Raw genomic sequence first — 16,900 nt, 5'->3', positions numbered from 1 at the left:
CTAGATCAGACTGACCAAATATAATGTCGATATCATTAAATCTCTAGGAGGAGTTTGATACAAGTCATTTCCTGTTGCCAACAGGTGGCGCTGTGATTATAATAGATTATTGGCCTTCAGATGTGTTCAGGCCAGGACTCTTATCGAATATGTGAAGTTTGAGGCAAATCGGACATTTTATGGCTGAGTTATAACAAGTTTTATATCCATGGCGAGACCTCGAAATTTGTCAGGCCGCCACGGACACGCCCTTCAACGAAAACTCAAGATCTTCGCAATTAAACATCACTAAAGCCTTTATATTAGACTGACCGATTTTGGTGTTGATCTGTATAAATCTCTAGGAGGAGTTGGTTGTGGAGTACAGCATGACACTTCCTGTTGCCAGCAGGTGGCGCTATGACTATAACTGAATATGGATATGTAGATGTCATCAGGTCAGGAGTGTTATCACACATGTGAAGTTTGGGACAGATCGGACATTTTATGCCTAAGTTATAGCAACTTCCTTTTTCATGGCGAAACATCGAAAATTGCGAGGCCGCCACGGACACGCCCTCCGATGAAAACTCTAGATCTTCACAATTTAACGTCACAAAGGGCTTTAGATTAGACTCACCAAATTTGCTGTTGATCGGAGTAAATCTCTAGGAGGAGTTCGTTCAAGTACGACGCCTGAAAATGGCAAAAATGACACAAATTTTGCTAAGAAAATTAATAATAACCGACTTCCTGTTGGGTTTCGGATTTTGTCCCAGGAGGCTTTTTTGTAGGTATTGGTGAGTTACATGTGTGTACCGATTTTCATGCATGTACGTGAATCATAGCTGAAAGCGCACACCGCGGAACGTGTAAAGGTGGCGCTATCGAGCCGTTTTGCCACACCCATCTCTGAAACCCATATCAGACATCCATTTTCGCCAGGTTTGATGTGTGTGCAAAGTTTCATGAGTTTTCGGGTATGTTTAGGCCCTCAAAAATGCGATTCATTCCGGAGAAGAAGAATAATAATAATAATAATAAACGAAGCAGATCCAATAGGGTCCTCACACCATCGGTGCTCGGGCCCTAATAATAAACGAAGCAGATCCAATAGGGTCCTCACACCATCGGTGCTCGGGCCCTAATAAACGGAGCAGATTCAATAGGGTCCTCACACCATCGGTGCTCGGGCCCTAATAAAGCAGCACTGAGAGTAAAAAGAATCCTCCACTTGAACCACTATAACCCTTTAAAGCCTCAGGGCATTTCATTCAACAGAGAACGGATGCTCTTGTTCTTTTTTTCTGCATGTTTGCAATATAGTAATAGAGTTTACACTTGGCACTGTATTTGCTCAAAGGCTATTCAAATTTCATTCAGAGTCATATGGCATAACAGGTAAAGACTTAGGCTGGTAGCTGAATGTTGTTAGTTCAAACCCTACAACGGTTGATCCATTAACTGTCACCATCATGCCCTCGAGCAAGTTATAACTCCAGGAAACCAGTACTGAGTCAATAAGTGTACTGTCAGATAAATGACTAATTAATGTGTCAGTTAAAGTAATTAATTTAAGGGACCCTCCACAAGAATGTAAAATGATAATATTAATTATTAAGGAAAGCTATGATTTTTAAAAAAAAGTTTGAGAGGCAAAAACATAACTTTTTACAGAGTTCTTAGGTTTTAGATGCGCAGTGAAATTCAGAAAAAATGGCTGTGTAAATATCTAAAAATACATTTTATTACTTTAGGGTCAAAACCAAGTGAACAACTGAACTACACTCTTAAAAATAAAGGTGCTTCACAATGCCTACATGGTTTCATAAAGAACTTTACCATCTTAAGAACCTTTCTGTTTCACAAAAGGTTCTTTGTGGCGTAAGAAGGTTCTTCAGATTATAAAAAGGTAAGAAAGAGATGGTTCTTTAAAGAACCTTTGACTGAACGGTTCTTTGTGGAGCCAAAAATGGCTCTTCCTATGGCATCTCTGTGAAGAGCCTTTTAAAGCACCTTTATTTTTAAGGGTGTACTTTTTTATTAATCATATTTAGAGCATGTGACAAAATTAAGACACTCAGGTGCTTTTAATTGATTTTAACAAAACAATTATTCTTTGAAAGAGATTATTTGTGCTTGGGGCATCATAGAGAAGGACATATTTCTTTAGTTCTAAACTGATCTCAAGAGAAAATGCAGCTATTTTATGTACTGGTGATTTGTACAAAGTGATATTTTTTAGAATTTTTTGAAATATAAAAAAGTTAACCACTAACAACCCAAAATAACCCTTGGTGAGCCATAAGCAGATCACACAAAAACAAACAAATGAGATGGCCACCAATTTGCCAAAACAATAGTAGTAGTCACAAATTGCCATGAGTGTGTTCCATATTTCCCTCAGAAAATTCATGATGAAATTAGGACATATTGAGGAAGCTGGGAATTTATTATACAATTACACATTATTGTTTATTATGAATTTATCATGAAATATATATGATATACATATTTTAATCTATTTTTTCTCATTCCACAGATTGCAAATGAACCCTAATAGTACTAATAACATTTCAGACAAACTTTAATTCATGCAAGAACAATTAGTCCATTTCAGAGTTGACTTTTACATCGTTATGACCTTACACTGATCTCTCCTTCCATTGATTACACATTGATACCAGGGGGGTGTTCCATAAAGCAAGTTTACCAAATAAATCAGGCTTATTTCAGTTAGTCTGACTTGTCACTTGATTTGGCTCAAAATAAGTCAGACTAACTGAAATAAGCCTGACTTATTTGGTAAACTTGTTTTATGGAACACCCCCCAGGTCTGGAACTCGATTCGATTTCACACAAGACAGTGTTCCAATTCGAATTTGACTGGCATTCACACTTGGACAAATGTTTAATTCCAATATAACTCTAATGCATTGCATAACATGAGCAAGTTCTTCAACACTGAAGAATAGTCATTTATGTGTCAATCATGTGCTCTGATGGCAGTGTATAATTATCTTCTAGAAGTGAAAAACGATGGACGGTTTGATAAATCTGTCTTCAACAATAACAAGAACTGTAGGAGAAAAATACTCCCACAAAACCCGTGCATTAACATTCAAAAACAGGCAATACAGCGGAATGTTATCATAAATGTACTTCTTCTTTCTTTTTTTTTGCCACACTAGAGGAACACGAGTTTCTCCAAACATACAAGTTTGTTTTGTTTGTGCTTGAACATTGTTGACACACTATTGGTTTCATCGAAAGTACAGATAAACAAACCACAAGTTCTAGATTCTTGGCTAACTAGATAGAAAGAAAGAACATTTATATGCAAAATTAAAAAAAAAAAAATTAAACCCACCTCTCATCCAGTCAACAACCTGTTTTGGTGTCCACCTCGTTACTGGATCCATTGCTTTGAAACTTCAGTCCAACCGGTTAGAGCTATTCTCAAAAGAGATTAGTAATACAGTAACAATAAAGTACGTAAAGCACCAATGTGGGATCGTTTCTGTGAAATAAGATCATTCTTTCAGTCAGTCCTCTAGAAATCCAGCAGTAAGCGCGGCTCCCGAGATATCTCCATTAGAAGCAGCCGATTCTCTCACATGGACTGAACGAGCAGGGTAAACTCACGAGGAGTAGAAGAGTTCATCTGTTGCCACATGTATCAGATTTCAGTGTGTGAACCTCCCCTCAGTCCAACGGAGGAGGAGCAACGAGGAGTTCTGCTGCTGCTGAGCCGCCTACTGCTATTACTTGCGTCTCCCGATGTTCGAGTTCATCCATAACCTTTCAGTTAATCATTAGCTTTAGATGAGGAATGCTTGAGTCACACGTGTGACATCATTCTTGGAGCAAAGGAATTAGTTTGGGAGATTCCTTTGTAAAGTACCAAACTTATTCACTTTATTTGAATATTTTAGATAAAATTGCACAGGTTCTTTAACCCTTGTGCGTTCAAAAAAAAAGTTACACATAGGTGCAAAATGGACAAAAATGTCATAAAAATATGATTTATTAATATTTTTTTCCACTTACACTAAGCAGCATCTGTTCTATCCATAGATACCAAACATTCATTCATTTTCAGAATTGTAACCCTTTAAATGCTGGTTTGTTTGCATAATGCCACAGGTGTTTTTTATGAAAAAATGAAAAATAGTAGTAATTTCCATATACTAAATGCTGAGCAGAATTTTTTTCTTTGCTTATTAGATTCTTGGGTGTGTCAGTGAAGAACAACAACATTAATTTTGAAACATTTATATTTTATGTAGAGTTAAATGTATATGCCAAATTTGAAAAAATGGCACAATCAAGTAAAAAATGGTAAAATGTAAAATTTGAAGCCTTGTTGATAGAATGAATGCCTATTAGCAAATATTTCATCAGTTTATAGTCAAATGGACCTGGGTTTTAAAAAAAAGTTTTGTTAATGGGTTTCAATGTGGACATTTTTGTCTTTAAGGTTCTGAGTGTGAGTTTTTTTTTTTTTTTTTTTTTTTTTTGTATGGAGGGTAAAATTGCTTTTTTGAAGGAAATGAGGGTGAAATATTACAATTTCAATAAAAATAAACACCTGAGCCTAAATTTATGCATTTGGCATTAACACAGGCACACTTATGACAAAAAAACAAAACTGAAATGGACAAAAATGTCCATAAGGTCACACAAGGGTTAAAGCAGTAAGACTATAACAAATCAAAGACTGAACAAGTTTAAACAAACCAACGAACAAACACGTGGACACTGATTATTAAATGTTTGTGTGAAGAACTGACCATTCATTCATTTCTTTAAAGTATTATATTATTTACTGCATTAAGACACAGTTTAAATTAAACTAACATCCCTACTTTATATTAGATGTTTATATCATTACATCAAAATAATAATTGGTTGATACGATACATTTTTGAACATGGACCACAAAACCAGTTTTAAGTAGCATGGGTATATTTGTAGTAATAGCCAAAAATACATTGAATTGGTCAAAATGATACATTTTTCTTTTATGCCAAAAATCATTAGGGTATTAAATAAAGATTGCGTTGCATTAAGATATTTTGTGAATTTCCGACCTTAAATATATCCAAACTTAATTTTTGATTAATAATTTGCATTGCTAAGAACTTCATTTGGACAAATTTAAAGGGGATTTTGTCGGTGCTGGTGGCCAAATATTGTCCTATCCTAAGAAACCATACATCAGTGGAAATCTTATTTATGGAAAATCTCAATTTCAAAAATTGGCCCATATGTGGTATGACCACATATTGTGTTAATGTTGTATTGAGTACACTTTTGGTGCTATTGGGATACAGGTAAGTCTAAGCACAGGTTTTATGGTACGATTAAGTTGAAGGGTTGGTTGGAATGTTTAAAAAATAAATAAATAAATAAATAAAAACATGTAAGTGCATTGCATTGCATAAATGTTAGTTAAAGATGCTTAGTATAAGGTGCGTCAAAACTAACCACAATTATTTTTTTAAAGTTATATGTTGCTATTCACTGCATGTATCATGTAAACTGCGATGAATAGGCCTATATGCATGTGCGATGATAACATATGTTGCTTCACTCATGAGAAAACGGTCACTAGACAGTTGACTAGAGCTGGTTTTTCTAGTTCTGTGATGACTGACTAATTAGCATTGTTGCTGTTAACTAAAACATTTTGGTTATTTAATATGAGAAAAGCACATAAAAAAAGACTAAAACTGAACATATAAACTTTAAAGCTAATTTAAAATATTAATAAATTGTGAATAATACTAAAATAAGACTGGACTGAACATTGCAAACAATGTAGGCTTGTGGTAGTACGGTACTATACAAAGTAAACAGATAATTGTACCATGCTGCAGTGACTATATTTTCTAAATGAATACCATAACTACACCCAGTGCATGGAAAACCCATATTACTATGTGAGGGTGCAATAAATCTTTGGACTTTTGACACAGGAATTCATGGCAGTATCATGATCTTGTGGTGTGTAAGCTCTTGTGCCTGGGAACACCCAGATCAGTGGGGATGAAAACAGTCTAAGATACAGACAAACATAGACATTAGATGTTTTTAGATGGAGAACCAAAAACACAGACACTGGAAATAATCATAAATCAACTTGGTTCAGTAAACCGTATGCTTCGGCAAAGTTTTGTAATACTAACTGAAACGAGCCCTGGTTGCTTTGTAAACTGTTTATTAGCCGTTTCACATTATGAACAGCTGTTTAAAATTGGATACATGTTACAAGTTACATTAAAAGCTTTCAGATCCGGTCAGTGAAATACACTTGACAATAGCAGCAGCTTGCAAAATCAATGGCATCACGAAACAGTATGATTCTTCACACGTTGATTCATAAAACAGTTTACATTTAAAGTCAAAAAGGCTACAAAGTATAAAGCTACTATAAATTGTATTATTTATATTCAAGCACAAAAAATAAGATATATTTAAGTACCAACATTTATTGTATAAGTAATTCGTTTCACTGTCATGTCCTGAACAAGGCTTCGAAAGCCAGAGGATATAAAGAAAACACTGTTGCCGACACACAGCGAACCCTGTATACCGAGTCGGGTCTGGGATCCCTTAAATGTCTTCTGAATTTTTATCAGTCCACAGACATACAGTATGCAACCCCAGTTGCAATAATCACAGAATCTTTACAGATGAATATTGAATGTGTGAGAAAAAAATGATTGCGTCAAAAAAAAAAAAAATAATGGAATTGTCCATCCGAGAAATTACATTTTTGGGAACATTAGGAGGCTTCTGCGATAGGGATCTGGCTTTTCTTGTTGAGGTACTCAAGAACGAAGACTTGCAGGATCTTGTTGAGATTGTTGACGGAGATTCGATCCAGGTTCTCCTCGTTGTCGTCGAAGGTGTGCCACACCGAGGGAAAAGGAGTGGAAATGAGATGGAGAATCCTGACCCCTAGGAACGCAGATAAATACATGCATAAGGCCTAAATGCTTTTTATATGACCATTCACAAATCACAGAAAAGGGTCTGTTACCTCGGTTGAGAAATGGTATGTGGTCATCCAGAATTAGACCCACATGCAGGTCAGGCCAGAAGTATTGGACCTCATTAGGGTGATTTTCTAGGTGACCGAGTGTGTGCAGCCGACGCTCTAGGTAAAAGGAAAAAAGAGTTGTTTCCTTTAACATCAATTCATTTAGGAAATTTCATTTGTTTTTATAAAGGTCAAAGCTACATTAAAAATATCTTAGAATTATACTGATACATAGCGGTGAAGATGCAAAAGAAAGTTTTCAGTACAACAGAACAATTAGCCTTTTTTTTTTTCACACTTCTGTGTTTCTGGCTTCCGGATTCCAGAAGTTTTTCCGGTGACAGCAGCGGCCGTACTTAACAAGAGTAAGTTCGGGAATCAAAGTCTATTTTTTTCAAAATAGATACTATGATACTATGGTATGTACCTGTGTTTTATTCTACAAAGAGCAATATTTCTTCAAAAACTTTGTGTCAGCTTCGGGTCATCATAATGTTTATTTAATTCTAATTGTCTTATGACTTATAATTCAGTACATTTTTGAGTTTTGCCTTTCTGTCTGTTTGGTGCTGTCTCTTCACATGAACTTTTTTGCCGATTATTATTATTATTAAAATTATATTGTGTTTTCTACTTGCTTTTCTTTGCATTATCAACATGACGGCATGTAAACGTCTATTGTATAATGTGCTCAGGGATAAACATAATAAAATAATATAATACTAAACAAGAGATGACTCTGATTAATGTCTTTATTCCTATTGGATCGGGATTACGTTGTTGTATTGAGTTTATGCATCAACCAGACTCAGAATTGTTTAATTTATTCTTGGAAAAATGTGCATTTGGATATAAATGCTCTCAAATGCTGTCATAATTTATCATGATGTAGTGATTCGAGGGAAAGAACTGAGTAAATTGAGAAAACACGCTCAAATAAACAGAAGAGGGAGAACAGCTGGCACTATGTTGAGCATATTATTTGACGAGTCAGCGGTCTGAGTGGCCATATAAATCACAAACAAGTAAAATGTTGTTTCTTTGTTGATTATATAACAACAACTTGGAAAACAGACAAAACAGAAAATGAAGGAAGTATTATTTGAGACAAGGGCATACTAATATAATAGCCGCAGTCCTGTAGCAGAACTAACTCTACCCTGCGCTGGTGTAATTTCTGATTTTTGTGAAAAAGTCTAATTCTGTTGAGAATGGCTTTCATTCTGCACCACTTAAAGGAACACTCTACTTTTTTTGGAAATAGACTCATTCTCCAACTCCCCCCGAGTTAATAAGTTGAGTTTTACCATTTTGAAATCCATTCAGTCGTTCTCCTGTTCTGGCGATATCACTTTTAGCATAGCTTAGCATAGATCATTGAATCCTATTAGACCAGTAGCATCACGTTCAAAAATGACCAACGAGTTTCGTTATTTGTCCTATTTAAAACTTGACTCTTCTGCAGTTATATCGTGTACTAAGACCGGTGGAAATGCAAAGCTTCAATTTTCTAGGCCGATAAGATTAGGAACTCCACTCCCATTCCGGCGTAATAGTCAAGAAAGTTTGCTGCCGTAATATGGCTGAAGCAGAAGCAGTAATACCACGCAGCACATGTGCAAATGCTAAACTAGCTGGGAACTAATTTCTGATAATACTCCGCCTGCTTCAGCCATATTACGGCAGCAAACTTCCTTGACTATTACGCCGGAATGGAAGTGTAGTTCCTAATCTTATCAGCCTAGAAACTCGCAGCTTTGCATTTCCACGGGTCTTAGTACACGATATGACTACAGAAGAGTCAAGTTTTAAATACAACAAATATGGAAACTCGTTGATCATTTTTGAACGCGATGCTACTGGTCTAATAGGATTCAATGATCTATGCTAAGCTATGCTAAAAGTGATATCGCCAGAACAGGAGAACGGCTGAATGGATTTCAAAACGGTAAAAATCAACTTATTAACTCGGGGGGAGTTGGAGAATGAGCCTATTTCCAAAAAAAGTGGAGTGTTCCTTTAAATCCTGATTAATGAGAGAACTTAATTTAATGCTAATGGAGATCCTTAAAGGGGTAATCGGATGCCCATTTTCCACAAGTTCATATGATTCTTTAGGGTCTTAAAGGGAAAGTTCACCCAAAAATGAAAATTTGATGTGTATCTGCTTACCCCCAGGGCATCCAAGATGTAGGTGACTTTGTTTCCTCAGAAAAACACAAATGAAGATTTTTAACGAAAACCGGTGCAGTCTGCCAGCCAAATAATGGGAGTGTATGGGCACCAAACCATTAAAAGTAAACAAAAACATGCACAGACAAATCCAAATTACACCCTGCGACTCGTGACGATACATTGATGTCCTAAGACACGAAACGATCGGTTTTTGTGAGAAACTGAACAGTATTTATATAATTTTTTACCGTTGATACACAGCCACGTCCATCTGTCCTGAGCACGAGTTTAGCATCCGGCTCGTGACATGTGAACACGCTCTGGCGTAGAATACGCAAACGCCATAAGCAATCTGTCGCATGAATACAACACTCATTGTTTACATAGAGCGCAGAGATTGTGGGTATAGCGGCTATTCAAAATGGTCATTACTTGCGCTTATCCTGATTGTTCAAACCGATTTAAAGCTAAAAGATTACGTTTGCTTGCGCAAACTCATCCAGGACTTTTCACTGATTTCCCCTTACGCCGTTTGCGTATTCTACGTCAGAGCGTGTTCACATGTCACGAGCCGGATGCTAAACTCGTGCTCAGGACAGATGGACGTGGCTGTGTATCAAAGGTAAAAAATGATATAAATACTGTTCAGTTTCTCGCAAAAACCGATCGTTTCGTGTGTTAGGATATCAATGCATCGTCACGAGCCGCAGGGTGTAATTTGGATTTGTCTGTGCATGTTTTTGTTTACTTTTAAAGGTTTGGTGCCCATTCACGTCCATTATTTGGCTGACAGACTGCACCGGTTTTTGTTAAAAATCTTCGTTTGTGTTTTTCTGAGGAAACAAAGTCACCTACATCTTGGATGCCCTGGGGGTAAGCAGATAAACATCAAATTTTCATTTTTGGGTGAACTATACCTTTAATGAAGAGTCTCTAATATACTCTGGTTAAAAATTCTCAATAGTAGTGTTAAAAAAAACACCTTTTTACCTTGTCAAAATCAGCTCAGCAAAATTTCAGCTCATTTTAAGACATGGCTCCTTTAAATGCCACCGAGCTCTGCTCGCCCCGCCCCTCTCTGGGATTATGTTTACTTTAGCCACGTTTAGCTGCATTTAGCTGCGTTTATCGGCGAAACTTGCCAACAAGCACATTATTAAGAAAGGCTGTTTGCAAAGATGCATAAAAACCCTTATACTCACTTCTGCTGTGGGTGAAGCTGCATCAAGAACGGTTCACACGAACATAGACGCATATGTAGATCGGGATTGGCACTTTACATTTCAAAACAAAAGTAACGTTGCCCTCTGCATCTTCAGCAGCTCAGATGTCGGTAGTAAAAGACGACTGCTGTTCATTATTACATCCAACAACAGAACACCTCAATCGCTCAATTAGAGTCGACACAATGGTGATCGTATTCGGACTGTTTCAGCTCGGTGAGGGCGGGGCTAAGGTAAGGCGCTCACGTCAATCAACTGTGTTTCATCACAATGACAAGACGCTGATAATGAACTTATTTTAAAAAGGGGATATTACTTTTAAAGATTAAAAAATACCACTGGGTGGATTTTTATCATTGTAGGGTGGTTGTGTACACGAACTACCAACACACATTAATGTTCAAACAACATGGAAAAGTTAGTTTTGCACCCCGATGACCCCTTTAAAAATAGTACATTCTCTATTAAAGACTTTTGTAAAGTCATGCAGAGACGACTGAACTAATATGCTACAGTAAATCACAGCTATGTGTTAATTCTTTCATAGAAGACAATAATACTGAGTAATGACAGTACACTTTAACCAAGACAACAGAAGTAATTGTGAAATTACATGTAAGTCCTAAGTGGGTCAAAAAGCACTCTGAAGTTCATGCACTCTTAAGTTCAAATTGCATACAACATACATTTAAATGGTTACAGTATTAAGTATTAGGTAATATCAATTAACATGTAATTACTATAGAGTTAAAGTATTTACTTGCATGTAATTAGGCATAATTTACTGGTATTACTACAGTAAGCACATGTGTAACCTGTGATGTAACTAGCACACCGTAAAATAAAGTGTTACTTAAACTAAAATACATTATCTAATTGCAAATAAGATGCAATTATGAGAACCATTAAATTCCATTTGTACTTAGTATATTTTTAAGTATATTATTTCTGTACAAGTTCTCTTTTTAAAAGCATGCTAAAGTGTACTTATTTCACAAGTTTCTCCAAATGAAAGTAGTTCTGGAAAAAAAAAAGATCAACACAATGTCATTTGTTCCTGTGATCAATGCTGAATTTACGGCCACTTTTTATACATTTAAAGCAACCTTTAAAAATTTAATTGAATTTATTTTTAATAATTATGTTTAAACTTTTGACCTGTAGTGTTTAGTCATCCAAAACAAAACCCCACCAACTTTCTTTGAAGGGAAGAAAGAAGTGACAGAAAAAAAACAGAACACAGAAATACTAACCAATATTTTGTAGTCTGGAAAGCCATCGTTTCGTATTGGAGAACTGGTTACCGAAGCGAGGATTAGGACCTCCAATCAAGTCCAATAGAACAAACAAATCCTGGTGAGAAATTGAATGAAAGACTTTAAACAGCCCATGACTTGAACCATTTTTTCTAATATTTGCATTCATACTCATGCTTACATTCACAATACTAATACAGTACATGCACCTTTATACATTAATAATACATAACATTTAGGTTCTACAATGTATACTTCAGATACTAATTAGTAACTTTAAGGTAATAATATGAACAATTTAGGTGTAAATAAGGTACAAAAGTGTACCTTTTAAAAAGGTACCATGCCAGTGACAGATTGTGTACCTTCTTCCTGAGAGTGATATATTTAGTCCATTTGCATATATAACATACTTTAGAACGCTACATTCTATATTCATAGTGAATGGTGTACATTTGCATCTAATATATATTTGCTGATAACGCAGCAGGAAGATAGCTGTGCATGAGAATCCAAGTGAAATCTTTCTTTAGTGAAAAATCTCAAGAGGAAGTACAAATGTAATCTGAGAGTTCCAGCAGAAGGAAAGACTATCAGTGAATGACAAATTAAATGTGACCCTGGACCACAAAACCAGTCTTAAGTCGCTGGGGTATATTTGTAGCAATAGCCAAAAATACATTGTATGGGTCAAAATTATTGATTTTTCTTTTATGCCAAAAATCATTAGGAAATTAAGTAAAGATCATGTTCCATGAAGACTTTTTGTAAGATTCCTAATATAATTGTATCAAAATGTAATTATTGATTAGTAATATGCATTGTTAAGAACTTAATTTGAAGAACTTTAAAGGTGATTTTCTCAGTATTTTGATTTATTTGCACCCTCAGATTCCAGATTTTCAAATAGTTGTATCTCGGCCAAATATTGTCCCATCCTAACAAACCATACAACAATAGAAAGATATATACATCTCAGTTTTGTCAAATTTAACCTTATGACTGGTTTTGTGGTCCAGGGTCACAAATATAAGTACAAAATTCCTGAAATCTTAATAGTACCTGTGACAGGACAAAATATCTAATTTTGTTATTCATGGAACAATCGTAAGGATGAGTAAATGAATAAGAATAGTATACATTAATAATAATAGAAACTTTTTTTCTAACGATAAGTAGGATATCAACTATATTTATGTATTAATGTAATGTTTGTGAGAGAACTGTACAATGCCGTTGAGCTGGCTGGTGTCTGTTGCTTCCGGTGGATGTGCCGTTGTTGCCATTTTGTGGGCTAAATGACGAGAGCCGTAGAGAGAGTCATCAGAGCTCCACTGGTAAAGAGCCTCCTCTCCATCAAAGAAGAATAGCTGAAGTGACAGATCTGACCCAGAGTCCTGTGAAAAAGAGAAAAACACACAGTACATGCTGCCCTCTACCTGTGACATGACTACAATACAAAATTACAGCACAGATAATATAATTGATATGTAAATGCAAAAAAATGTCCTGCATCAAACAGAAGCTAAATTATTTGCAAGGCTAACAACTTCTGAAAAAACTGGCTATGTGATGCAAAGTTCAAGTGCGTTTGCACGTTCACTTTGTAAACACTGGGTCGGTACTTCTGCAACGATGCAGGACAATTTTGAAGTTGGAGAAGAAAATGAGATGAGAGTTTTTCACTCAGAGCTAGACAAGACAAGCATTTGAGGTTAAAAAGTATATAAATTGCATTTTTTTTTTTTTAGAAAATATCCAATCGTTTCGCCAAATAAGACCCTTCTTCATTGGCTGGGATCATTTAGAGCCCTTTGAAGCTGCATTTAAACTGCATTTTGGAAGTTCAAACTTGGGGCACCATAGAAGTCCATTATATGGAGAGAAATCCTGAAATATTTTCCTCAAAAAAATTTAATTTCTTTACGACTGAAAAAACACATAAACATCTTTGATGACAAGGGAGTGAGTAAATGATCTGTACATTTTTGAACTTCTCTTTTAAATCATATCTGCTAAAATTATGAAAACTGAAAACAAATAAATGGAAAAAAATAAAAATTCCGCCTTATTACGCCAGTCTTCAGTGCGCTTTGATCCTTTAGAAATCATTCTAATATGCGGATTTGCTGCTCATGACTATTTCTTCAGTTCATATTATTATAAAATCTTTTCTAACATATGTCTTTACTGTTACTTTTTATTCATTTAAAGCATTCTTGCTAAATTAAATTGAATTTCTTTTTAACTCTCTCCAAATTGTTGAACGGCAGTGTTATCACAGTTTTCACAAACATTTGACCTGGAGTGTTTTATCATGCATAACCAAACCCAACTAAATTTGTCTATAAGTTGCATTTAAACTGCATTTTGGAAGTTCAAACTCGGGGGCACCATAAAAGTCCACAATATGGAGAGAAATCCTGAAAAAAAAAAAATCCTCAAAAAACAAAAAGGGGGGTGACAAGGGGGTGAGTAAATTATCTGTACATTTTTGTTCTGCAAGTGAACTTCTTCAAATCACATATGCTAACATTGAAAACTGAAAACGTATATATGAAAAACAAATCACAATCAACACAATCGAGTAGTTGTCCATCCCCAGTTCCTGTGTACAATGCCATACCTTCAGGGTCTTTAGTTCGTCATCTTGGGCTCTTGCCAGTTCCAACATCATAGAGCAGGGAACAGCAGAATCTGTGGCTCCGAGAAACTCACGGCCGTCCCACTGCGGAGGGTAGTATTTGGAGTCAAAGTGGCAGGCCAGAACCAGCTGACGCTTTGCAGCAGGGTTGAGAGTTGCAATTATGTTGGTAAAGGGTAGTTGGCCGTAAGGCGTATGAGCATAGAAGGCGTCCTCTGTCACTTCCCACCCCGCATTCATCGAGCCGAGGGTTGATTTTATATGCTAAAAAGAGAAATCCAGACACTGAACACACTGTCACATTTAAACCTCAGCTTTCATACACAAGCACACACTTACAGTACCTGCTGAACGTTTTGGCTTCCAGTTGAGCCAGGATAGCGCACAACAAGCATGGGCTTCAGGTCTTTCTGCCACATCCGGTCCAGATCGGTACGAGATATAATACTGCCCAGTTCACTGGAGCTCAGTGTGGTTGCTTCATGTTTCAGCTGAAGTGAAAAGCAATAATAAATCTTCATTTATTTATTCAACAGTGGGGCATTCATACTTTTGTGTCACAAGTCTGTTTAGGAGTCCAAGTTAACATACTCCTGGGGCCATGACAAGACCAAGACCATGTCCATATCCATAAATACGGTCCATATTTTCATAGTATTTTCAACTGTAACACTGCTTTTGTGTATGTTTGTGTACATTTACTGTATTTTGTAATATTCCCTTTATTTTACTGCTTAGTAATTGTTGGTCTCTTCGATTACCGTTAGTAGTCAAAATGATGGATCAATCAGATTGTAAACCACTCAACTGTTCTTAAAAGTTCTTAAAAGTTCTTGGCAATGCATATAACTAATCAAAAATTAAGCTTTCATATATTTACAGCAGGAAATTTACAAAATATCATGGCACACAAACTGGTTTTGTAATCCAGGGTCACATATATGTTGGGGAAGGCATAAACAGTATGTTTAGTGAATGAGAGAATTTTTGGGCTCACTACCCCTTTAAGATGGCTGAGACATCTTCACTGAATCTGATATGTGATGTTCTTTACTCATTATGAATCATCCAAAAGTTCACTCTTACTCCATTTACAAAGCTGACTTGCAATACATGCTGCTATTGTAATTCAGTGAGTCCTATTACAGTCAGATAAACATGATGATTATACTCTTGCACAATGGTAATGTTGCAACCAAACTAGTAGAGTCTTGTTTGAATGACAAATTATAGGCTGCATATGTCTAGAGGATAATTATGTGTTGGAACTACATGGCAACAGAAGGTTCTGAAATGACATTTAAGAGAGAGAAACACAGCTGGAGGATATCTGGACGGTCTGAAAAGCTTTTGATTATATTTTCTTTCATGAATAACAATTTCAGGATGAATAGAAGAGAGCTAATCAAACTACTTCTGCTTTAAACATGATATCGATCAACTGAAGGCAATTTGTTTTTGCGTGTTTGGTCTCAAAGTCCAGTTCTTCCTGTGCTGTGATTATTGATTCTACATGTGTTTAAGCCACTTAATGACTGTAGCTTGATATGAACAACGCAGAAGAGAAGCCACTTGGCAGATAAGATTAGATACATTTGAAACATTCTAATATGATCAGAAAAAAGAATGCATGTGTGAAAATACTCTATTCCACAATTTAATAATCAACAGTATTTTCAAATGATATCCCACAATGTCACTTGTCCTTTTATAATTATCTAAAAACATGCTGAAATTCATTTTTAGCATAACAGTAGCATCATAAAATTGTGGATGAATCATTTCCCCAAAATGCAGATCTTTAGAACAGAACAAACTGAATTCTAAAGAGAGAAAATCTATAAATATTAAGATCCCCTGCTGGTGGATCAATGATGAGGATCCTGCTCCCATAGCAACTAGACAATGAGAGACAGACTGAGCAACATGAACTGAAGTCTAAAGATGTAAGTGACCAGATCATGTACTTGTAAAGTCACGAAGCAAATGAAGCTTAATTTCATCAGTCAGTTTAAGCATCATTTGGAAATTTAAAATAGAAAAGAAGACATGCGACAAAAAATAAAAAAATAAATGCATGACTTAAAACATTTGAAATCATTGTTTGCAATATGTTATGCATTAAAAATAGATGTTGTCAATTAAAGCGTAAAACATTTAAAGGCAGAAACACTCTCCTTTCATGAGAAGCATAATAAAGTGCATTGAATATATCGCGTCTCTATGAATAATAATAAAAAATTCTAACAACATTTCTCAGAAGCTCTCACTCTGTCAATTCTCATCAAATACAATGGCTTAAAATGATGCAAAAAAAAAAACAAAGCATCAGTTGAGAAAAAGCTGATACCTTTTCATCCTGCCACGGAACAGTGTCGCAGCTCGTCAGTGTCCCTAGTATGCCAATCAAAGCCAGCAGACTTATGGTCCAGCGTCGTTCGGCCATCTCCTCTGTTCTGTCCGCACGACGGTCTTCCAGACTCCAGCCAAGTCGGATCATGTGAGAAAACAATTTACAAATCCTACTATGGCGGTGGTCTGACTCATGAATATTAATGACATTCCGTGACGCTCG

At 35.9% G+C, this 16,900-nt stretch overlaps 2 protein-coding genes across 4 annotated transcripts in view; both read right to left on the bottom strand.

Annotated features, from left to right (window-relative positions):
• The window catches only part of LOC141295717 (connector enhancer of kinase suppressor of ras 3-like), an 83,668-nt gene extending 80,064 nt beyond the window's left edge, over positions 1–3,604 (bottom strand). For all 3 annotated transcript variants that reach the window (XM_073826981.1, XM_073826982.1, XM_073826983.1), the window contains exon 1: positions 3,350–3,604. In XM_073826981.1, the coding sequence (XP_073683082.1) occupies positions 3,350–3,401 (52 nt within the window). In that variant the 5' untranslated portion in view covers positions 3,402–3,604. The remainder of the gene's footprint in view (positions 1–3,349) is intronic.
• A 2,800-nt stretch (positions 3,605–6,404) lies between these two features.
• qpct (glutaminyl-peptide cyclotransferase) lies at positions 6,405–16,825 on the bottom strand. The gene is made up of 7 exons (XM_073826620.1): positions 16,676–16,825; positions 14,670–14,816; positions 14,308–14,589; positions 12,911–13,078; positions 11,679–11,778; positions 7,028–7,144; positions 6,405–6,945 (listed from the first exon to the last, which is right to left on the bottom strand). Exons 1-7 carry the CDS (start codon positions 16,823–16,825, stop codon positions 6,770–6,772), a joined length of 1,140 nt encoding a protein of 379 aa, XP_073682721.1. The 3' UTR covers positions 6,405–6,769.
• Positions 16,826–16,900: the final 75 nt, after the last annotated feature.

Source organism: Garra rufa, chromosome 21, assembly GCF_049309525.1.
Source record: "Garra rufa chromosome 21, GarRuf1.0, whole genome shotgun sequence".
NCBI lineage: Eukaryota > Metazoa > Chordata > Actinopteri > Cypriniformes > Cyprinidae > Garra > Garra rufa.
The sequence above is the reverse complement of the archived record's forward strand: the minus strand, read 5'-3'. Positions and strand labels throughout refer to the sequence as shown.

Coding starts and splice junctions, on each gene's coding strand:
- qpct (XM_073826620.1), bottom strand. CDS start 16,825: ATGATCCGACTTGGCTGGAGTCTGGAAGACCGTCGTGCGGACAGAACA. Junction 13,079..14,307: donor ACGAACTAAAGACCCTGAAG/GTATGGCATTGT, acceptor TCTTTTTCACAG/GACTCTGGGTCAGATCTGTC. Junction 7,145..11,678: donor TTCCAGACTACAAAATATTG/GTTAGTATTTCT, acceptor CCTTTTACCTAG/AGCGTCGGCTGCACACACTC.